This window comes from Ceratotherium simum, chromosome 21 (assembly GCF_057802395.1).
Source record: "Ceratotherium simum simum isolate JZ-2026a chromosome 21, ASM5780239v1, whole genome shotgun sequence".
NCBI classification, from domain to species: domain Eukaryota; kingdom Metazoa; phylum Chordata; class Mammalia; order Perissodactyla; family Rhinocerotidae; genus Ceratotherium; species Ceratotherium simum.
This window is the reverse complement of record NC_141920.1, coordinates 21,379,846-21,403,073: the sequence shown is the minus strand read 5'-3', so window position 1 is coordinate 21,403,073 and position 23,228 is coordinate 21,379,846. Positions and strand designations below refer to the sequence as shown.

General features: G+C 47.4%; 1 protein-coding gene across 1 annotated transcript; it reads left to right on the top strand.

The window, feature by feature from the left end:
• The first annotated feature begins 667 nt into the window (after positions 1-667).
• Positions 668-22,716, top strand: SACK1D (scaffolding CK1 anchoring protein D). Its single transcript, XM_004430402.3, has 4 exons — positions 668-1,156; positions 14,524-14,691; positions 18,849-18,973; positions 21,243-22,716. The coding sequence occupies exons 1-4, from the start codon at positions 680-682 to the stop codon at positions 22,228-22,230; spliced, it is 1,758 nt and encodes a 585-aa protein (XP_004430459.1). The 5' UTR covers positions 668-679; the 3' UTR covers positions 22,231-22,716.
• The last annotated feature ends 512 nt before the right edge of the window (positions 22,717-23,228 follow it).

Genomic DNA, 23,228 nt, shown 5'->3' with positions numbered 1-23,228 from the left:
TGAGGCTGTAATCAAAGGAGCGGCTATTATGGTGGACCAGTATATTTGAACGAATGAATGACTGATTAAATGCAGGGGGAAAAGGCGACATGGCTGGTCACACACAAGCTCTGAAAGCCCAGGATCAGCGCGGTCAGTGTGCCCAGGAGCAGGCTCCAGCCTCTCCTCGCTGGGCCCAGGTCTGACCGCCCGGGCCTTTGAAGGGCCGCGCTCTGGGGCGGGCCGGCCGGCAGGGGGCGCGCTAGGATGACTGAGGCCCGGTTCTCGGGCTTCAGTTCGGGTTCCGCCGCCTGGGCCGCCGCCCCGGACAGCACGGCCACTCAGGCCTGGCACCCTCTCTAGCTGACCGTGAAGACCTCGGCACCCCGCAGGGCCGGAGGAGGCACGGCTACATCGGAGGCAGTACAGAGAAGCCCAGTTTAACTGCCGCGAAGCATCTCCGGAGCGAGTGCGTGGACTCGGCCGCTGCCCGCAGCCAATGCGTGGGCGCGGGGCGGGGCCGGGCCGCGGCGCAGCCAGTAGCAGGTCAGGGGGCGGGGCCGTGGCGGCGTGTGCACTCCGCCGTTAGGGGCGGCAGCCAATGGGAGGGCCGGGGCGCGGGCCGGCTAGATTCAAAGGTGCTTATAAAGTCGGCTGCACGCCCGTGCTCGCCCGAGCCTGGTCCGGTCGGGGCGGCGTCATGGCGTTGCGGTGCGAGGTCCTGGACGAGCTGCCGGCCGCCTGCCTGTCGCCCTGCGGGCCGCCCAACCCGGCCGAGCTGTACAGCGAGGAGCGGCGCCTGGCGCTCGAGGAGCTGGTGGCGGGCGGCCCCGACGCCTTCTCGGCCTTCCTGCGACGCGAGCGCCTGGGCCGCTTCTTGAACCCCGACGAGGTGCGCGCCATCCTGCGCGCGGCCGAGCCGCCCGACCAGGAGGGCGCGGCGGCGGGGGCCGAGGACTCCTTCGGCTCGTCGCACGACTGCTCGTCGGGCACCTACTTCCCCGAGCAGTCGGACCTGGAGCCGCCGCTGCTGGAGCTCGGCTGGCCCGCCTTCTACCAGGGCGCTTACCGCGGCGCCACGCGCGTCGAGGCGCACTTCCAGCCCCGGGGCGCGGGGGCCGGCGGCCCCTATGGCTGCAAGGACGCGCTGCGCCAGCAGCTCCGCTCCGCGCGAGAGGTGAGCGGCCCCGCTGGGTCCCTTGGTTCGCCTTGGTCCCCGGTCGGACGGGGGACGTTCTTCAAGAATGGGAAACTGAGGCCTGCTGGGAACGCGGGCCAGGTGGTCCCGGGGTCCCCGACTTGCGCTACTCCGATTGTATCTCCTCGGGTCCCTAATCCCTCTGGCCGCTCCTTGTGTCAGGGGAGATCGGGAGAAGTCTCAGTCTCCAAGGATGCGAATTGTGTCCAAGGTCCAACTCCTAACATTCACATCCGCTGGGAGAGGGGACCAGAAATACTTCCAGTTCCAAATTTCAGTTAAAACTAAACCGGATTGCAAAATTATCTGGCTGTCAGCCAACACTGCATCCCACTTTCAGGGGCCTCTTAGGAGATGCATCATCTAGGAAAAAGTTCTTGAAAGGTTGTCCTCAGAGACAGCTGTGGGCATTAGAAATCTATTTTTGCTAGTCGTCTCATCTTATGTTGGAGAAAGCAAACACGTATAAGAGCGGCAAGGTGAAAGCCCTGTCCCTTTCCCTCCTGCCACAGACTGGAGGAGAAGTTGCTCCTTCTGCAGATGGGTGGAGCAGGGGGTTTGCTTTTCCATAGGCTAGGGACTGCTCTGGTTAGCAGCAGCTTTCTAAAATGCAGACACTCCTGTATTAGGTCGTCTCTCTATTCCCAGAGGGTTTTGGTGCAGTTGTCTGTCTCAGTGTGACATGGTATTGGGGTGCAGAGGGAGGTTTCATCTCCCTGCCAGCCAGGATGACACTGCAGTAGAGTGCTGGGTACCCCGGGGGTCAGGGAAGAAGAATGCAGCTCGCAAGGTGAGTGGGGCAGCTAGGGTGTGGTGGCAGACACCTTACTCCAGAGCCATGGTCAGCTGCCACCTTGCTATCTGGCAGTGTCCAGCTTCCTGGCTGTCTGCCTGTGCCAGGGACATGGCATGTAAAGCCCAGGCCATGGTAAACTGGTAGACTAGTACATGAGTGTGTCTGGCTGTGGGTTACAATATCCGCATCAAGTCCGGGAACAAGCCTTGACTCACCAGTGTTCCTGATGCTGGTTATTCTCTGCCTGATGGTGGGATGGCAGTGGGTAGGAGATACAGTGGGCTAGTGCCTTGGGGGAGTAGATGTGGGCTTTTCCCAGCTAGGCTGGTATCAGCCCTACAGTGCTTTGGGTATGCTGAGGGTCCTTTTCGGGCAGCAGACACTTGTGGGTTCAGTGAGAAGGTTAAAAAGGTGGAAAAAAGCACGATTGTGGGGTAGGTCTGCATTCCCAAAACTCATCTCCAGGAGGAGAACTTGGGCACTTGGAACTTGAGAAAGTAGTGACCAGGTCTCCATGAAAGAGAGGGAGGCATTGCCCTGCCCTCTTGCTCAGCTCCGGTTTTTAGCGGTAGCGAAGGGGCAGTGCAGCTAAGGCCAGGGGGAAAACTGTCCATAACCTCCTGTGCTGGCCTTAGAAAGGGCTCCAGGCTGGCACTCAGACTTCCTTTGCCCTGTGGGCATTCTGTAATACTGACGTTCCTCGGTAGACCCTCCTGCCCTGTTCTGTGCTCTAGTCCAGCTACCCACTCATAGCTTTGAGATTCTGTATTTGCAACTTGGGCGATTTTAAGGAGAAAAGTGGTACATTATCTTTAAATCTGGTGAGGATTTTCAGCATTTCTGCCATATGCCAAATTGCGTGCATTTTCGGTATCTACTGTGTATCAGACACTGTGCCAGGGGCTGGGGCCACAGGTGAAGGGCATGATTCTTGCCTGCACTTCAGAGTTGACAGTCTGCTGGTGGGAGCGGTGAGGAGGTTGCAACAGGCAGTGGCGAGGGGCTGAAGAAAGAAAGCTGCAGGAGTGGAGGTGACCTGAGAGCTGAGTACAGGGGGTGCGATGGGTGGGCCTAGCCAAGGCAGAGGATAGGGACCTGCCCAAAAGTGTGAAAGGACTTGGTGTGTTTGGAGGCAGCCAGGTTCCTCACAGCTGGATCAGAGAGTGTGTGAGGGTTAGTGGTAGGAGAGGAGGCTGACGGTGGAGAGTGGGGCCAGACTGTCGAGGGCTTTGTACACTACTTGAAGGAGCTGTGGGGAGCCATTGAAGGTTTAGAGAGAGGAGAGGAGCATGATCAGATTGGGGTTCCTGAGCAATAATTCTGGTGGGAGCATGAAGGAGGATGGGTTAGAGAGAGGGGAGACTGATGTCTGGGCTGGTTGTAGGGAGGAGGCCATGGGGATCTACACACGAGAAGAGAGTCTGTGCTAAGGCAGTGCGGGGGGATTGGGCGGGGAGAGAGTTTTAGGTAGATCATTAGATGTCCTGGAAGGGTGGTTGGGGTGCGGAGGGGATAGGCAGGAGAATAGGCAAAGCCAAGGAGGAGGAGGTATAGGAAGAGTTGAGGAGGACTGAGATTTTTTAGTTTGAGTGGGCAGCAGTGCTACCCAATTCCAATACAGGAGGGAGAATAGGCTGAGGGTAGGGATGGGGAGATGAGTTGGACTTGAGACAGGCTAAATTTGAGGTCTCAGAAACCAGCTCTTTTATTTGAAAAAACAAAAACCATGATAATGCTTTTTCTGCCATGCACTATTCCAGTTAATCTTGAGGTAGGTGCAATTATTATCTCCATTTTGCAAGTGACAGAATCGAGGCATAGAGAAGTTACCCTGAGGTCACACAGCTAGGGAATGATAGAGCCAGGACTCAAACTGAGGCACAGCGTCTCTTAACCACTGCCAGCCACCCCGCTCTGCCTTGTGCCATGTGGAGATAAGGAGTCGTCTCTGTCCTTAGGCGGACAGAGGCTTGTGGAGGAGACAGGTAACAGAGAGCTAAGCTGGTGGCTGGTCAGGTGCTGCTGCTCCAGGTAGACATGTGTGTTTTGTACACAGGAGTGGCTGTGTCACTCTGGCCTCACCCTTGGAAGCCCAGTACCTGAGACAGTGAGGACCGTGAAGATGCAGGTTTCAGGCTGTTTCAGGACGAGATGAGAAGCCGTCCTGCATCTGCATCACGACAGTAAAAGCACTTGATGATATGATTGAGCACTTTCAAGGGGTCAGTTTCTATGCTAAGCCCTTTACCTGGATTATCTCATTTAACCCTCCCAACCCTGGGAGGAGGCCATAGTTAAGAAGAGACCAGGCACAGAAAGGTTAAGTAACATGCCCAAGATCGCACAGTGTGGGACACAGCTGGGCTAGAGTCCAAGTCTGCCCGGCTCCGAGCCCATGCTCTTAATCACTGCTTCACGTGGCTGCCCTACCATGAGGAAGGGTTGGTACTTTGGTGGTTTTCAACAGGCTGAAGATTTTTAACGTTTCTTAAGATTTGGACTTCTTATTTCCATGTTACGTATCCTATAAACAGGAAAATGACAGTGACGGTACTAAATCTGCCCTTTTTGGGAAGAAGACTGGAGTGGTCAGGGTACAGGCACAAGAAACCAGCATCTCTGGGTAAATGGCGGTGTCTAATCCTGGCATTGCAGCCTAAACGGATAGTTCTGGGGTAGGGTCCACCCTTGCCCAGGACTCATGCTGCTTTTTGAGCCATTAAGGCTTGCAGGGTGCCTGGCGGGGCACAGGTGCTCAATAGACACGGTGGAGACCAGTCATATGCACCTTTGATCATTCAGCTACATGCATTTGGGGGGAGGGGAGAGGTAGGAAGGAAGATAATGCAACAGTTTGGGTGATTCTGCCTGCCTTTCCACTCAGCAAGTACTTGTCCCAGAGTAGGCGTGACTGGGGCTGTGAATCTGCCAGTCTCTCCATTGGCTCAGTTTGTGTGCGCCTTTCAAAGTGTGGGCATTCTGCCACACTGAGGGAGGTACAACGTTTAAAAAACACAAGGTTTATGTACAGCATGGCTTCTGAATACGAGCTGACTGCTGACCTGGTGCTTGGTCGAGCTTCACCAAAGCTGGAGGAAAAACTGCTTTGGACTTTCTGAGAGCCAAGATATTTGCTTCCTAAGAAATTTTCGGTGTAATTTTGAACCATACAGGATTTTTCCCTTACACACCTATTGCAGAATCTATCCCTATACTACTGTGTTTGTTGCTGAATCATTCAGTTCTTGGTCTCTGGTGCCATGTGAATCAGTGTTTGGCTGGGCTGTGGCCCCCACAAATCAGTGGGAGTGGAGACCGTGCCTGGAGGTACTGTGTGCCCACATTTGGCGAGGTGCTTCTGCTCTGGCTGTTGGGCTGTTCCTGGTTTCTGAATGGGAGGGAGTTCATGGGCAAAGTCATCCTACCAGCAGCTTCCACACTCCTCAGAGCCATCGTTCTCACCAGCTGCCTGTTCCCTTTGTGCTTTTGTTCCAAAGAGGCACTTTTGCTATGACCTCACCCTTGGGTCCTTTTGATAACCTGAGCATTAGTAGAAGCAATCATGCCTTGATGAAGAGTCCTACCAGGAGGAGTAGCCGCTGAGCAGTCTGTCAGAGGCCCCTGGTGTGCCTGAGGATGTATCCAATTAAGATCCTCCTGATCTTGCTTAACTCTCCTAGGAGTTACAGTAGAGCCTGTGCAGTGTGATCAGTTCCTGTTCCAGAGGGATGCCCATATCAACCCAGGGCAGGCTTTCTCAACCTCACCGCTATTGACATTTTGGGCCAGATAATTCTTTGTCCTAGGGGGCTGTCCTGTGTGTTATGGGTTGTTGAGTAGCATCCCTGGCCTCCACCCACTGGATGGCAGAAGCAACCTCCTCTCCCTCAAATAGTCATGACTTTCAAAAATGTCTCCCAAGGGGGAATAGGGAGTTATTGCTTAATGGTTACAGAGTTTCTGTATGGAGTGATGAAAAAGTTTTAGAAACAGTGGTGATAGTTACATGGCGTTGTAAAAGTAATTAATGCCACTGATTACACTTAATTAAAAATAATTTAGATGCCAAATTTATGTTGTATATTTTACCACAATTTAAAAAGTCTCTAGACATTACCAAATGTCCTCTGGGGGGCAAAATTGCCCCTGTTTAAGAACCCCTCGCCTAGAAAGTCTAACTGATGTATCACTTTAGGATGTTCCCCACCAGACTAAGTGTGGCTGCTTTTTATCCCTTCCTTTTGATTTTATGTGTCAGGTTAAGGATTTTAGAATCGTTAGCCATTTCATTTCCTTTTTTTCAAATTATGGTAAAATATACACAAAAAAATTTACCATTTTAACCATTTTTAAGTGTGCATTCAGTGGCTTTAAGTACATTCACATTATGCAACTATCACCACCATCCATCTCCAGAACTCTTTTTCATTTTCCCAAACTGAAACTCTGTACCCATTAAACACTAACTCCCCATTCCCTCCTTCTCCTCACCCCTGGCACCCACCATTCTACTTTCTGTCTGCCATTTCATTTCTTTATTCTTTTCACCTAGCATCCATCAGACAGTAGAGAAGCTGCAGGATTATTCTCTGGTTCCTTTATGGATATAGGATAAATTCTCTCAGGAAAAAGTAGTGGGTTTACTGGCTTTTTAAAAATCCTGATGCAAATGATAGATGATAGAACCTCTGGATAGGAATTTGGCAATATTCAGCAAAATTTCAGTTGTATATACTCATTGACCTAGCAATTCCATGTCTCTGTATCTACCCCAGAGATACACTGGCAAAAATAAGAATAGGCATTGCAATGGGCTGTTTGTTGCAGCACTAATTATAACAGCAAAAGACTGGAAAGAGCTCAGACATCCTTCAGTAGAGGATTGGTGAGTAAACTGACCTTCTATACAGTGGAATACCCTGCAGCCCGGAAAGGAATGAGGACTAGCTCTACCTTCTGTTATGAAGTGTCTAGAACTGCACTGACCAGTGCAGTAGCCATTAGCCACGTGTGGCTATTTAAATTTATATGACTTAAAACGGAATACAATGAAAAATTCAGTTTCTCTGTCACACTAGCCATATTTCAAGTATTCGCTCGCCGCCTGTGCCAAGGGGCTACCATGTTGGACAGCCCGGATAGAGGACATTTCCATCATTTCAGAAGGTTCTGTTGGACAGCATTTGTCTAGAGCAGCGTGTTATGTGCTACCTTTTATCTACAGGGGGGATGTGAACACACACACACTCATACCTATGTATATGTGTAACACGCATACTTGTTTATATTGAACAAGTATATTTATACATACTTATTTATATTTTAAAAAATGGAAGAATAAACCAAAAACTAATTGAAATTATTATTTTAATGGGAAGGGAGCAAGGGAAAGAAGAAAAAGGAGAGAAGGGACAAGGATGGAAGCTAGGTGTCTCTGAATGTACCTTGCTTTGTTAGATTGCATTTTGGAACCAGGCAAATGTTTTACATGATTATAAAATAAAAGTAACTCAGGATGATAAACCCCTTCCCCCCAAAACACCTCTTGATGCTTTTCCCTCCCTTTTGAAAAGCCCAGCCCACCTATGGACTTCATGTTGGAAGAGTGCAGAGGAAATGCAGCTGTGTGCGCTCAGTCCCTCTACCTCTGTGGCTCCCCCCGGCCCCTGCTTTTTCCAGAGAGGCACTGTACTGCTCTGCAGACTGCGGCTCCACCAACACTTTGATCTGATACTTAAATTGTTAATTTTATAATAACAGCCTATGAAACTGGGAGAAAAGAACATGTACAAACAAATTTAGATTTTGCTGTGGAAATTTATAGTCTTTTCATTTTTAAACCCCAAAGATGATATCAAGATAGTTATTTAAAGATTTTTAAAGAAATCCCGAGGATATATCTGTTCTCTTAAAACATGTAGTAAATGGGGAGAAAATATATCTTTTGCTTTTTTAGCAAGAGGATCTCCAGAAGAAGTGGCAAGAGCCCTGAAGAATTGAAGGAAGTCGAGTCTGAGTGTCGTGTGGTTAATGAGGAATTCAGCAGACAGGCCATTGTTGACCACTGGACAGGTTGACACATCTTCGAGTGTGCACAGACCTTTGGTAGAATTCCAAGCATGTTGCACACATGTCCTTGCTTTATGACAATGGGTGGGAAGGGAGGGAAACAAGTGCAGTGGGAAGGGGTATGACACGAGCTTCCTGCTTCATGCAGAGGAAGAGCTGGAATGAGAACTGGAATGACTGGCTCTGAGTGGCCCCTTGAGGCTGCAGATATGCCTGGCCAGGGTCCAGACCAGCCCATTGAGGGTGCATGAATCAGACTTCAGAGCTAGAAGGGGCCTTGTTTGAAGACAGTGAGCTCAGGTAGAATGACTTGCCCAGAGATAGTGGCAGAATTGGGACTGAGAATATGACCAGCTGCCATAGGAGGGCTTTCTATATGCCAGGAACTGTCAAGTGTCTATGTGGTTTCTCTTGACTGAACCCTCAAACACTACAAGATGGGTAGTAGTATTTGCATATCTTAGAAGCCAACAGAACTTAAGTAACTTGCTGGAGGGTCCATGGTGCTCGAAAGTGGAGGAGCCAGATCCAAATCCGGGTCTAATTCTGCAGCCTGTTCATGTAATGTCTGTGCTTCCCAAGGTTTCCTAATTTAGTCCATTCTGAATTAGTCAGCAGTACTACTTGCAGAGAGAGAAGGTGCCCGGTGTCCTAGGGTGTTCAAAGTTTCCTTAATGTTTCCTCTGTGATTATTTTGTTATTAGTAATCATCCCCTGAGGTGGGCTTGATCCCATGTACTTGATTTGATCCCACGTATTTATTATTACTTGATCCCATGTACTTTATGGAATACTCTACTGATCCTTTCAGGATTTATTCCAAGCTCTCAATCATTTGAAGACTGAACATTAGACTTGTTTGGAATAATAGTTAATCTAACACTTTTTAAATAGGTAGCTCTGCAGTCGCCCAGACCCAGGTTGTAATTCCAACCCTTGCGTTGCTTAAGTGTGTCTCTTTGAAGAAGTTACCTAACTTCTCCAAGCTTTAGTATTCTCATCTGTAAATTGGGGATAACAGTTAGTAGGGTTTTGAAATCTCTAGATATCCCCTTAGAGCTTTTGTGCAAGAAGGCAAGTGGTGGAGATTCCAGTTCTATGTGAAAAGTCATGTAAACAGGGTCTGTGCCTTTCCCCGAGATGGAGGATACCCACAGTATGATCACTACTCCGTAACTCCGTGGATCACCGAGTCCCTTGGTATAAATCAGCAAGAGATAGTTGGAGTGATTGAGAGGGTAAGGCTTGGGGTTTTGTCACCTGCGATGGTTACAGACATGGACTTGGCACAGGTGTGGCTGCTCCAGACGTGGCTGGAGAAGTGCAGGAACAGTGTGGGGTACCTGGCAGCAGATCAGCCATCTAGGCCTCTGACAGCTGGTGTTTCCTCCTTAGGCATCATGTTGTGAGTTGCTGATGGGCATCGACCCTGGAATAGACTCAAACGTCACCACTTGTAGAGCTTTCTAGCCCTAAGAGAGTGGGCAGGCTCTGTGCAGAACGGGCTGGGAGAGGGCAGTGCCCACATGGGCACTTGATGGGTATGGGATGCCCGCCTTCCTGATGTGTCTCTCCCTTGTCCATCCTACATTATGCCTCAGGGAGTGGAGCAATGACGGGTTTCTATGCCATCTTTTAAGTCCAGGTGTACTTCTACGGCCCAGCAGCCTGCAGCATGAACACTGGCACTTAGAAGAGGTGTCCGGCCTTGGAAAGTAGGCACTCTGCTGGCTAGTGAATGAGTCCAGGTCATTGTTCAGCTCAGTGAGGAGACTGTCCCTTCAGAGATCGAAAAGCCCCAGGTCCAGTCCAACTCTGCAGGGCTTGGTTGCATGTGGGCTGGAGGGAGCTGATGGGGGCAGTATAGGGGAGCGGGGCTGGAGTCTTGAAGGAAAGAAGGCCTTCCTGCTGATTGCTTCTGCACACAGGGCTGTTCCTCCTACGGAAGTCTTTTACTGAGTCCTGCTCTAGGACAAGACGAGGGCATGTGGGTACAGGCGGAGTCGGGAAGAAAAATCCTCCCTCAACCCTGTAAACACCCCATGCATGTTAGGAACCAGTGATCAAATCCAAATTATTTTCAACACACAAAGGAAAGGTTAAGGCTTTAAAACCAATGAGGGCCGGCCCCATGGCTTAGTGGTTAAGTGCGTGCGCTCCGCTACTGGCGGCCCGGGTTCGGATCCCGGGCGCGCACTGACGCACCGCTTCTCCGGCGATGCTGAGGCCACGTCCCACATACAGCAACTAGAAGGATGTGCAGCTATGACATACAACTATCTACTGGGGCTTTGGAGAAAAAAAAAAAAGGAGGAGGATTGGCAGTGGATGTTAGCTCAGCGCCGGTCTTCCTCAGCAAAAAGAGGAGGATTAGCATGGATGTTAGCTCAGCGCCGGTCTTCCTCAGCAAAAAGAGGAGGATTAGCATGGATGTTAGCTCAGGGCTGATCTTCCTCAAAAAAGAAAAAAAAAAGAAAGAAAAACCAAACAATGAAACTAATAGCAAATTCGGTACTTACTCACTGCCTAACAAAGGTGTTGTTTGTGCAGTTGTTAAGAGCTGAGTCAAAATTCAGTTTGGCAGGTGCCTTACACTGTGGGTCCTGCTCCCGCGTCCCCGCCCCAGCCACCCTGCAGCCCTCTCTAACCCGGCCAGCTGGTGGGTTCTCCCGGCTCTGTCCCAGTGGCACCCTGGGTGCCCAGGGGCCCCATGCACGGTGTCACCTGTGCTGTCTCCTCTCTCCCTCATTGGACCAGGTGTCCTGAGGGCAGGGCTTGACCCTAGATTGGTTTCCTCTGGCTTCTCCTGTGCGCGCTACTCGCATTCCTACGCCTGTGCGTGCAGAACCCCTCTACGAAGGTTTCACTGCCACTTCATGATCAGTTTCGAAGCCTCTCTCTCTGAAGCTTGTTTCTTTTTTTGTTTCCTCTGTGTGGACCTGAATCTGCCACTACCTCTTGCCACCCACTCCCTCTTCTTTTCTCCCCCAGCCTGTTGCTTGTAATGGTAGCATTACTTGGCAGTCCATTGCTCAGCTCTCCCACAGGCCCCTTTCCCTTCTCTTCAACCCCCGTTGCTTCCTGCCTGGCCCATCATCAAAACCTCTATCACTGATTTTTCTTCTTTTGGTTTTTAGTCCTCCTAGATGTTTGCTGAACCTAAAAAATACCTAAGTGCTGCTGTGTTGTAGGCACTTGGGTGTGTGGCCCTATGTGGAGGAGGTGGGGCCATGTCAGCTTCTGCCCTGCTGGGTTCATCACTTTGAACTCGGCATTCTTCTTGAACCTCCTCCCCCGTTGCCTGTATGACACTGCTTCCTTGGTTGGCACTCAAGGCCTCCTATGGTCTTGCTTGTTCACCCGTCTCCCAGTCAGGTCCTGTCACTCCCTTTCATGCATACTCCTCGTTCCAGCCAAACTGGTGCATACCCCATCATTTCGTACCTCTTCCTCTGTCATCACTTGGCTTCCTGCCTGAATGCCCTCCCCTTCACTCCTCTTCTGTCCAAATCTCGTCCTTACTTGTGATTCAGCTCAAATGCCACCTCCTCCAGGAGTCCCTCTGTGATAAACATTTGAGTGCCTGTGGTGCGTCCACCGCTGCAAGGGAGAGGCTTTAGTGTCTCCCCACTGCCCCCCATAAGTGTTCTCCTGATTTAATTGCCCGTTATGTATCATTTGGCTTCCCTGCATCATGTCCTTTCTTTGTGGATAAGTTGGGTCTATGTCAAATTCTTTTTTTTTTCTTTTTTGGTGAGTAAGATTGACCCTGAACCAACATTCATTGCCAATCTTCCTCTTTTTGCTGAGGAAGATTAGCTCTGAGCTAATATCCGTGCCCATCTTCCTCTACTTTGTACATGGGACACCGCCCAGCATGGCTTGATGAGCAGTTCGCACCCAGGATCTGAACCAGCGAACCCCAGGCCGCCAAAGCAGAGCATGCGAACTTAACCACTGTGCCACCAGGCCAGCCTCTATGTCAAATTCCTTATAGCCATCTTTCTGCCTAGTTCAGAGTTCAGCCCACAGTGGACTCGGAAGAGATGCTGGCTGTATAAGTGAACACCTTTTCATGCCTGAGCTAAGCCCTTTACGTGGTTTGTCTCATTTAATGCTCACAACAGCTCTTTGACATAGGTGCTATGATCCATATCTTCCAGAGGGGGAAAATGAGGCTTAGAGATTAAGCAACTTGCCCAGGGTCACGCAGCCAGTAGGCCACAGAGCTGGGATCTGTGCCCAGGCCTTTCTGCCTTTTAACCACCATGTTACATGAGCTGAATGAATGGGATAGACACAACTCAAAATAGGACATGTAAAAACGCATCGGAGGATATAAACTTCTGAAGATTCCACCAATTCAGAAAGTACGCTTGTTATTTTATTTTATTTTTTTGTGAGGAAGATCAGCCCTGAGCTAACATCCATGCTAATCCTCCTCTTTTTGCTGAGGAAGACCGGCTCTGAGCTAACATCTATTGCCAATCCTCCTTTTTTCGTTTTTCCCCCAAAGCCCCAGTAGATAGTTGTACGTCATAGTTGCATATCCTTCTAGTTGCTGTATATGGGGCGTGGCCTCAGCATGGCCTGACAAGTGGTGCATTGGTGTGTGCCCGGGATCCGAACCTGGGCCGCCAGTAGCAGAGCGCACGCACTCAACCACTAAGCCACAGGGCCGGCCCCGTGCTTGTTATTTTTTAAATCACTGTGTCCACTGGGTTTAGCTGTACCCTTTACCAAGAATAGCTCGCAGCTGGGGCTTCATCAACATTGGGGAGGCGAGGGGGATGGCAGCCCAAGAGAGAAATTGGTCTTTCCAGACTCCTTCACAGCAGTGACTTCCCAGGAGCAGAGTCCCTCATCCTGGTAGATGAGACTTGGGGGTGTTGGAGAAAGACAGCAAAATCGCCTCTTTGTCTCTGTGTTTCCTCTTCAGCCTCTCTATGCTTAGTGGGTAATGACTGTCAGGTACCGTCCCGAGTCCTCTGGGGCCACGGTGATGAATCAGTCCCGTACAAGGACCTCTGTTCCCGTAGAAGAGGTGAGACCTATAAATAAATTACCGTAACATTCATAAAAAGTTAATATGATGCTAAGAGAAAAGTTTTTACTGCTGATCAGGAGGAAGGAGCAGTACTCAGCTCCAGACTGCAGGAGAGCTCCAAACCTGGGATTCAGGGAGCGGTTTCTTTGGCTAACACCCCCAGCCCTGACTCGGTTTGCAGGGACTTGTTTCTAAGCCTGGATGCTTTGACTCCCCCACAGCCCTGCCAGGGGTTAGCTGAGGACCACAGTTTTCAATCTGCAAAGGGTCTGATTAGAGGCTTTGCGGCTGGAGCAGTCTTTCTTTAGCAGGGAAAGCTGGGAGTTGGCGGGTGTGTCTCCCTGAGTTGAGCTGTCTGGATGGCTTGAACTCTGGGCTGGTAAGGTGAATCAATGAACAGATACTTAAGGGGTCTTTTGTAACATAGTCATTTAGTTCTCATTGCAGACTGATTTTGTGCTAAGAAAACAGACATTCGAAACAGCTGTAATTTGTCCAAGGCCACATGGCTGAGGCAGCTCTTAAGTGTAGTCTAGTGCTGAGTGTGGAAAATGGATCAGGAGGCATGATGGAGCCACGTTCGGGGAGAAGTCCAAGCCTCAGGGCAGAATCCTTAGGACATATTTCCCTGTTCTTGTTGCAGGCTTGCACTGTGGACAGATACCAAAGGACTACAGAGACCACCTTTTATAGAGGGGAGGCTGGTGCTGTAGAAGCTATGTGGTTAGATCCTCACTAGTGGAGGGAGTAGAACGTGAAAATGTGGTATGCAGCGTTAGTAGAAGCGGAAGATGGGAGAATCTGCTTGCCTGGTTTGATCAGTTTCAAGCCATGAGTTGGTGGTGGATGGGGTGGGCCTTTCTAGATTGTAATAAAAAATCAAATTATGATCCAAAATTAGATAATCAAAATCACAGACTTGGAGAATGTTACACCCAGAAGGGGCCTCAGAGAGAAGCTAAGGTTTTATTGTTTTATAGACATAGAACACTGAACCTGGTGGAGAAGCAACATGCCTAAGATGACGGTGTGTTAGGTGCAGAACCTAGACAGCTTGCTGGCCTGAGCCCGGCCTGTAAGGTGGGAGTTTTAGTTAAGGAAGAGAAGTTGAGTGAAACAGGTTCATAGGACTGCAGGGCAGTGGGTTAATCTATATTTTTGAGAAATTTGCCAGTTTGGAGGAGAGTGGCTAGAGGCGGTTGGGAGGGTTAGCTGGGCCAAGTCAAGGTTTGTAGGATACAGTGGCCTGAGCATCTTTGGGGATGGAGAGGAGTCTGTGGTGGGGGAAAACCAATATTGCAGAAGGAGAAGGAAGGATATTGTAGGCTGGGGATCCTTTCCCAGCTCTGAGATGGGGCCCAGAGTCAGACAACGAGCTGTATGGTGGGGTTCTCGTGAGGTGACAGCGTGCACTCCCCTCCCCTCCCCCTGTAGGTGATTGCTGTGGTGATGGATGTGTTCACTGACATCGACATCTTCAGAGACCTGCAGGAAATATGTCGGAAGCAGGGAGTGGCTGTATACATCCTTCTGGACCAGGCCCTGCTCTCCCAGTTTTTGGATATGTGCATGGATCTGAAAGTTCATCCTGAACAGGAAAAGGTTTGTGTTACACTGTTTCTCATTTCACCACAGTCAACAAATAATGACCCATCTACATGGTGGTTGGTGGTGGTATCCCCACCTACGAGAGGGAACTGAGGCCGTGAGCAAAGTCATTTGCCTGAAGTCTCACAGGAAAGAAACGACAGTCAGGATTCAAACCTCGGCCTCTCCTCCACGTCGTGCTGCCTCCTAAAAAGGAGCTCGACTGGTGATGGTGACAGGCAGCCTTGGAAGGCGTGGCTTTGACAGTGGCTCTGGTAGGCTCCAGTTCTAATTGTAATGACCAACCGTTGTGGAGCTCCTGCTCTGTCCTTGGCACCTTCCTAGGCTCTTGACAAATGTTAAGCAACTTAAACCTCACAGAGCCCTACCAGGTAAGTGGTAACTTTATACCCATGTTTTAGATGGGGAAGTGGTGACACAGAGAGCCCAGTGTCTACAACTACAAAGTAGTGGGACTGGGGTTTGGCTCCCTGTCTGTCTGCCCGCCTCCAGCCCCAGTGTTTTTTTTTTTGTTTTTTTTTTTTTGAGGAAGATTAGCTCTGAGCTAACATCTGTTGCCAATCCTCCTCTCTTTGCTGAGGAAGATTGGCCCTGGGCCCATCTTCCGTGCCCATCTCCCCCTACTTTATATGGAATGCCGCCACAGCATGGTTTGACGAGTGGTGCGCTGGTGCATGCCTGGGATCCGAACCTGCAAACCCCGGGCCACTGAAGCAGAGGGCATAAACTTAACCACTACACCACCAGGCTGGCCCCCAGCCCCAGTGTTCTTAATCACCTTCACAGGCCACTTCTCATTTCTCATTATTTTAAAATTAGACTTTTATGTCTTTTGCTCTGACCATGAAAGTAATTTGAACTTAAGTATTTAAGTATAAGGTTACACAGCTTAGTTAGCTTGTTTTCTTCAGTGGAAAGAGGCAAGAAAAATGGTCATATTTATTAACACCATTCTTTTTTTTTTTTAATTAAGCAACTTAACCTGTGTGCTTACAATTAAGCAGCTTAACCTTTGGAACTTAATTCCTCAACTTAGTTCATCACCTACGTGACCTACTATGAGCCACGCACTGTTCTAGGTATTGGAAATAAAGCAGTAAGCAAACAGAACAAAGAATTTGGGCTTTCGTGCTGTGGGTTACTGCATAGGGGACATAAACTTACCTCCTGGTTATTATCAAGCAATTTGGTTTGAAAAATTGTGGCTGTTTAACTTCTCCCACAGAGTTCTCCTTGGTTTTCCCTAAAGAGGAAACTGAAGATTGGGTTTAATTAGGTAGTTACTAATTTGTCATTACTGCCGCAAAGCAAATTCGTGATGGAGGTAGGATAGGAGCTTGGAGACCAAATGAAACGAGCCAGCCATGTGACCCAAAAGTCAGTTAAAAAATGAGATCAGGTGGACCCAAGGAAAACACAAGTCAGGTGTGGAAAAGTACATTATCATCTAGCCAAATATTCAGTCTATAACTGCCCATATAGAGCCAGGTGAAGAAATTGAAGGTGTCAGTGTTTAATTTCAAGGTGCTGTTTCTGTAATGAAGGCTGTGTGTTAGCAGCAGGAAAATCACAGAGTAGTTTGGGCCACAACTTTGATCAAGTGATTGGCTCTGATTCATCTACTCAGCAGAACTCGAGGAGTATTTACTGGCTCAGTTGCCACTGCTGGTTGCTGCCTTCACAGGTGTCCAGATCCTTTAGGAAGGGTCAAAAGGTCTCTACCTCTGGCCTCACCAATTTTTGCAGCATTTACCTTCTTCCTAGGGAAGCACCATCTTCTCTCACCAGGGCGTGTCTGTGCTGGTGAATCTGTACCCTCACCAGGTGGGCACTGACTTCTTCTGCCATGCCCTGGCTCTGCGGCTGGTTCAGAACATTGAGTGTCTTGTCTGCAGGAACTGGTTCACACATTTGTGTGCACGCGCTCAAGAGTGCTTTGTCCCCAATCCCAGAGGCCTGCACAACGTTCAGATAAGTGCCGGAGGGAAAGACACCCAGACTCACGCCCGAATCTGCCCATGGTGGTATTTTTATGCTTGTTATATGTTGATCCTTTGAAGCTCGGCTCAGGAATCATTACCTCCTCCAGGAAGCCCTCCCCCTGTCATGTATATGTACCTTTATGCAAATTCTTTGTTTGTTTGTTTTAATTTTCATTTTGAATAATTTAAGATTTACAAAGGAGTTAAAAAATAGCTTGAGGAATTTCTGAATACTCATTGCCCAAATTCTCCAAATGTTAGCATCTTATAAATCTCAGTACAAACTTTACTTATCATTCCACTAATGCCCTTTTTCTTGTCCAGGATACAGTCGAGGACCACGCCTTGTAGTTGTTGTGTCTCCTTAGCTTCCTCTTACCTGGAACTGTTCCTCGGTCTTTCTTTGTCTTTTAGAGTCTTGATGCTGTTGAAGACTATTAGCCAGTTTTCTGTAGAATTTGGGTTTGTCTGATGTTTCTTCATGGTTTAATTCAGATTATGCCTTTTAGTGAGAAATACCACAGAAGTGATGTTTTATCTTGCCATAGTTTTGTTTTATCTTTTGTTTTTATTTTGAAATAATGACAGATTCACAGAAGTTGCAAACAGTACAAAGAGGTTTCCATGTATCTTTCACCCAGTTTCCCCCGGTGGTTACATCTTATGTAACTTATGATATAATATCACAACCTGGAAATTGACATTGGTACAATGTCTGTAGTTTTGGGCCATTTTACTCATGTGTGCATATATGTAACCGCCATTAAGATACAGAACTATTCCGTCACCAGAAAGATCTCCCTCATGCCACACCTTTATAGTCACATCCACTTCCCTCCTTGTCCCCCCTGCCATCTTTAACCCCTGGCAACCATTAATTTGTTCCCCATCTCTATAATTTTGTCATTTAGAGAATGTTATATAAATGGAATCGTACATTATATGACCTTTTGAGATTGGCTTTTTTTCACTCAGCGTAATGCCCTTGAGATCCATCCAGATTGTTGCGTGTGTCCATAGTTTGTTCCTTCTTATTGCTGAGTAAGTATCATGTGGTGTGGTTGTACCAGAGCTTGTTTAACCATTCACCACTGAAGGACATTAGGATGGTTTCCAGTTCTTTCTTTACTGTTATGAATAAAGTTGCTATGAGTATTTGTGTAGAGGTTTTTGTGTGGGTGTATGTTTTCACTTCTCTGAATGATGTTATGTCTTGCTATAGTTTTTTTTATCATTTATTACTTTTCTCTATCCTATTCTAGTCCTTGACAGTCAGGAGCATGCCTTATACTAAGAAGCATGCCTTATATCTCTATTGTCTCAAGGCCTGGCACATAGTAGGGGCTTTCTTTGTGGAATGAATGAGAGAGTCAAACAAAAATCTTAAACATTTAATTTGAATGTGTACATTTCTAAAGATATATAGCTACTGATCGGCTCCGAAGAATGCAGATTGTCTTAGTATTTTGCATACCATTATATATATATTTATGTGTGTCATTTTACAAGGATAATTATGCATACATATGCAATATGTAGCCCCAGGTTATTAGCAGAGTATTTTTTTGGTAAATACATACTTGTAGGAGATGTGACATTGCTGATTCAGCCCCATGTGATATAAGTGTTCCAGCCTCAGAAGTCCTGTGTCAGAGAAGACTTGTTCCAAATTCTTGTTCTCTATACTCATTATGGTGTGGGTGTAAGTAAGGATGGGCTATTATTCATTAGTGATGCTATTAAACAAAAGAATAGGAGAAATATTAACTTAGCTTCTTTAAGCCTTTGTAAAAATGTTATTACTAGTGTTTCCTTTGATGATTTTATCCCTCACATTTTGTTTCAAAGTCATTTCTTGGATTCTGTTGTTTAGTATCCCCCGCAAAAGTGAGTCTTCTTTTAGAGCACATGTGCACATTAACCAAGGGTCTTAAAAATAAATATAAGGAAAGGGCATCTGAGAAGGTGGACAAAACCTTGAAGCAGCATTATTTGAGTCCCGAGAATCCTCTAGCTAGTGTACTGGGTGCCTTGTTACTGAATGGTGACCACGGGCCACTCATCTGCCAGTAAGTTGGTCTGTTTGGGAATTGTGAACTAAGCCCTCTTGTCTTAATCATTTGCTCTCTGGATCGTTCATTTCTTGTTCTCCCCCTTCCCCGCCAACAGCTGATGACAGTTCGGACAATTACTGGAAATATCTACTATGCGAGGTCAGGAACTAAAATTGTTGGGAAGGTTCATGAAAAGTTCACATTGATTGATGGCATTCGAGTGGCTACAGGCTCTTACAGGTAAGATTCTAACCTGTCCAAGCTTATTAATCTCAACTTTTTAGAAGAAGCATGCTATAAAGGCAAAAGCTTCTTTTTCCTCTTGATGCAAGCCTTTATGGCCAAGCATTCCAATGAATGAGTAGCTTATGAGTAAGTGAGCAGGTTAATCAAAGCCTCTTCCTGCAGGAGGTAGTCAGGGTGAGGGTTACCTCCCCTGCCCTGTGGTCCACAAAACTAAAGTGCAGAGGTTGAAACTTGCTTGGAGATCCCAGAGTCCTAGATTCAAGATGAAAAATTAGTGATAAGAGGTTTTGAAAATGGGCCAGGCCTGCAGTGGATGAATTGGGGTTAACAGTGACAGGAACAATCTCGAGTCCTGTTCCTTGGGGACTTTGACCCCCCTTGTCCCTGCTCACTTGAAGGTAAGGGCAGTTGCAGGCATCAGCATCAGTGTGGAGGGCAGAGCCGAAGCTGTCACCTTACACTTAAATCCTTCACCTCGCTTCAAGCCTTGTAATTTAGTGCTTTAGTCTGGAAAGTACTGATCCATGTATCTGGCTCCACCTTTGAAGCCTCACGTTGGCAATGGCGTCTTAGTAGAGTGCAGGGAATTGAATAGAGGGTGGAGATAACGAGCGGTTAACACTCATCTCAGAAGTTAGGATACACCATTTGTACTTATGCGGCTCAAATGGAAGTGTGTTTGCTGCCTCTGCCTTAGATTGTCTGATGGTATGCACAGGCTGTGTCTCTTGAGTTTAAAAAAGAAAAACTCATTTTTGAAGAAATGCACATTCCTGAGTGATAATTGTATGTCAGCTCTGGGTAAAGGTGGTCATGCAAAGATTTGTGGAAAATGAGGCAATACGATCAAGACACTCGTGATGCGTTTCTTTTCAAATAGTACCATCATGGCTCAGAACAAAGGGTGAACTCTTCCTTGAGACTTCCTTTCATAAGGAGTTTTTAAATAACAGGAGGAAACTAGATTTTCACCCAAAGTAGCATTTATCTATATTAACCAAACTTAGCTCCAAATGGTTTTTGGCTATTGTAAAATATAAAAATATAAAAACTACCCTCTACAGGTAGGAGGCGGAAGATTACAGCTTCCATTTGTTGAGGATATTTTATAATCCTGGTGTTGGATAGGTGTCTTATTTACATTATCTCATTGAGAGTTTTCAAAGGAATCTTCCTTCTCAGGCTTTGAAGCCGGTTCTCAAGGCAGACTGTGCATTAGCCAGGATTCTTGGTTGCGAGAGACAGTTGATACTATGTTTTATGACTCTCATTTAAAACATACTACTTTTAATATAAATCTCTGTATGAATGGGGTGATTGCAAGTGCAGAAAGCTAACTTAAACTACTTTCTGCAAAATGGATTTTATTGACTCACGTAACTTGGAAGTGTAGAAAGGTCCAGTTGGTTTTCAGTTCGTCTTGACCTAGAGGCCATACATTTATCAGAACACTGTCTCCCAGTTCTGCTTTTCTCTAGTGGATCTTTATTCTCAGTCAGGCTCTCCATTTGAAGGCAAAGATCCAGGCTTACTTCTGTGGCCTTTAGTAGCTATCTCCCAAAGAGAGACTTACTTTCTCCTAGCACTGGTATCAGTGCTTGAAAAATTACTTAGTCCTAGCTGGGTCACATGCCCACCCTGGATAGATCCTCACATCCAAGGGGATAAGATACTCTGGCCAACCTGGGTCATATGCCCACCCCTGTTGTGATTGGAGAGGTCACATAAATGCAAGTCTTCTCAGCTGGGATGGCCGGGGTTCTGTCACGAGAGGAAGGAAAAGGGATGCTGGACAGGCAGGGGCACATGGCTGCTAATCAGCTCAGCATTAGAATCACAATACCATCTCTCTTTGTGAAAACAGCATCGATTCTTAAGGCCCTGGGCCTAATCTGGGGTCTCCCACTAGCTCCCAGTGGTGACATGTGTCAGCCGGTTTCCTCACTTCTAAAATGCGGGCGCTGGCCTGAATATTTTAGAAGCCCTTTCTACTTTTTAAAAACTCTGAGGCTGAGGATGTGCAAGTTTTAGTGTGTTGGTTAAACAGTTAGCCTTTTTACTTTTATGTTAACATTTGTTTATGTATGCATATGTTATATACTTGTGTTAAAGCCAGTTGAATTCACACTAAATGTAGGTATGCTATCACCAGCGTTGTGACTCTTATGTACCAGGATATCTGGGCTTTATTACTCTTGGACAATAAGTAAACTAAGGTTGCTCATCCTTACCAGCTTCTGTTTGTTTGTTTTTAATCCTTAAGTTTTACATGGACAGACGGCAAATTAAACAGCAGTAACTTGGTCATTCTGTCTGGCCAAGTGGTTGAACACTTTGATCTGGAGTTCCGAATCTTATATGCACAATCAAAGCCCATCAGCTCCAAACTCCTGTCCAACTTCCGCATCAGTGGCAGGTTTGACCATCTAGTTGACCGAAAACCACTGCCCAAGGAGCTCACGCTGGGCAACCTGCTGCGGCTGCGTCTGGCCAGGCTCTCAAGCACCCCCAAGAAGGCTGAGTTGGAGTGCGAGGCGCCCGCCGAGGGCAGGGCAGAGGCCAGGCGCCACGACTCCGAGTCCTCCACCATCAGTGAGGAAGACTACTTCAGCAGCCGCAAGGATGAACCAAAGGGTGGAAAAGTGACCGATGCCACCACTCAGACAGAGCCAGGGGACGAGATGCCAGCAGTGAGTGTGAGCGATGCAGGAACACAAACCAGTACCACCACCACGTGTGCTGGGACACAAACCACAGTCACCACCAGGGTGGCAAGCTCCCAAACCATGGTTCGGTCCACGTCGGCCACCACCCAGACTGACGTGGACGAGTACGTTCTCTTTTCTCAGGGAACCCAGTCTAAAGAAGGGTCACCGGTATCAAAGATGTCTGTGTCACGGTCCTCCAGTCTGAAGTCCTCCTCCTCTCTGTCTTCCCAAGGCTCCGTGGCAAGCTCCATCGGCTCCCAGACTTCCATCGGAGCCACTGACTTCGTCCCTCCTGGACATCCCAAGTACTGGGCTGCCCCCTACTTGGATCTGTGCTTAAGAGACTCATTCAGAAACTTGAATCAAGAGCGGCAGTTTCACTTGGCTGGTATCAGGTCCCGGCTCAACAACATGCTGGCCATGCTCTCAAGGAGAACATTCCTCACTGAAAACTACCTCGGTTTTCATTCTGGAACTTTTGCCAGAGCATCAGTTAATTTGCTGGCTGTTAGAGATATCGCACTTTATCCCTCCTATCAGTGACTGCTCAGTGTTCAGAGCCCCTGGCTTCATCCGGGCTCGCAGTGGACACGGTCAGAGCGTCCTGCTTTACAAAGGTCTCCTGTCCCAACTGCCTTCTTCCGCCTGACTTAGTTACCCTGATTTCCTTTGAATTCTATAAACTGCACATTATTTTACATGCTTTCGTTTTCTTTTATTTTTGTCATGTATAAACCAGGTATTGGTTTTTATGGTTTAAACACTATGGGTACAGTTTCTTTGCACGATTTTAATATTGATATCTTTTAAAGAGAATGTTTAGGGGTTCTCAGGTTAATTCCGGTAAGAGGTAAAATATGTTTTGCATTTATATAGATTTGTGTGCTCTTCTGTTTTAGAGGTTTGAATCACTAGTTTTTTTGATCAAAATCCTGTTTAGAAAAAACTCTGTTTCTTAATTGTCTGTTTCTTTTTTAGGATATCTGTGTTGTTAGCATTAAATAAATATAAACAACTTTTGTTTGGTGATTGCTCGAGTACTTTTTTTTTTTGCTCTCTGGCATTTTTCTCTTTAACTCCAGGAGTGTGTTACCTAGTGGCTATTTATGCCGAGTTTTTTTTATAGTGTTGGGGTGGGGAAGGAGTAGATGATCCGAATTGTAAAAGAGAAAATATCCACTGAAAAGTTAGACGACATAAAGCAAGTATCAGGGTCATACCTTCTTTAGCAATATGAATATTGATGTTACTGTCTCTATAGTTTGAATGAGGAGACTTGCCAGAAATCGCAGGTCTTTTCATGTGCTCTAGCTTGTCTTTTTTCAAAGAAAAAGCTTGAGCTATTTATTTATTTATTTTTGTGAGGAAGATCAGCCCTGAGCTAACATCCGTGCTAATCCTCCTCTTTTTGCTGAGGAAGACCGGCTCTGAGCTAACATCTATTGCCAATCCTCCTCCTTTTTTTCTCCCTCAAAGCCCCAGTAGATAGTTGTATGTCGTAGTTGCACATCCCTCTAGTTGCTGTATGTGGGATATGGCCT

Bases quoted from the DNA above. Each gene is read 5' to 3' on its own strand.
- SACK1D (XM_004430402.3), top strand. From the start codon at position 680: ATGGCGTTGCGGTGCGAGGTCCTGGACGAGCTGCCGGCCGCCTGCCTG. The intron at 1,157-14,523 runs GTGAGCGGCCCC...CTCCCCCTGTAG, and splicing joins AGCTCCGCTCCGCGCGAGAG to GTGATTGCTGTGGTGATGGA. The intron at 14,692-18,848 runs GTTTGTGTTACA...CCCCGCCAACAG, and splicing joins TTCATCCTGAACAGGAAAAG to CTGATGACAGTTCGGACAAT.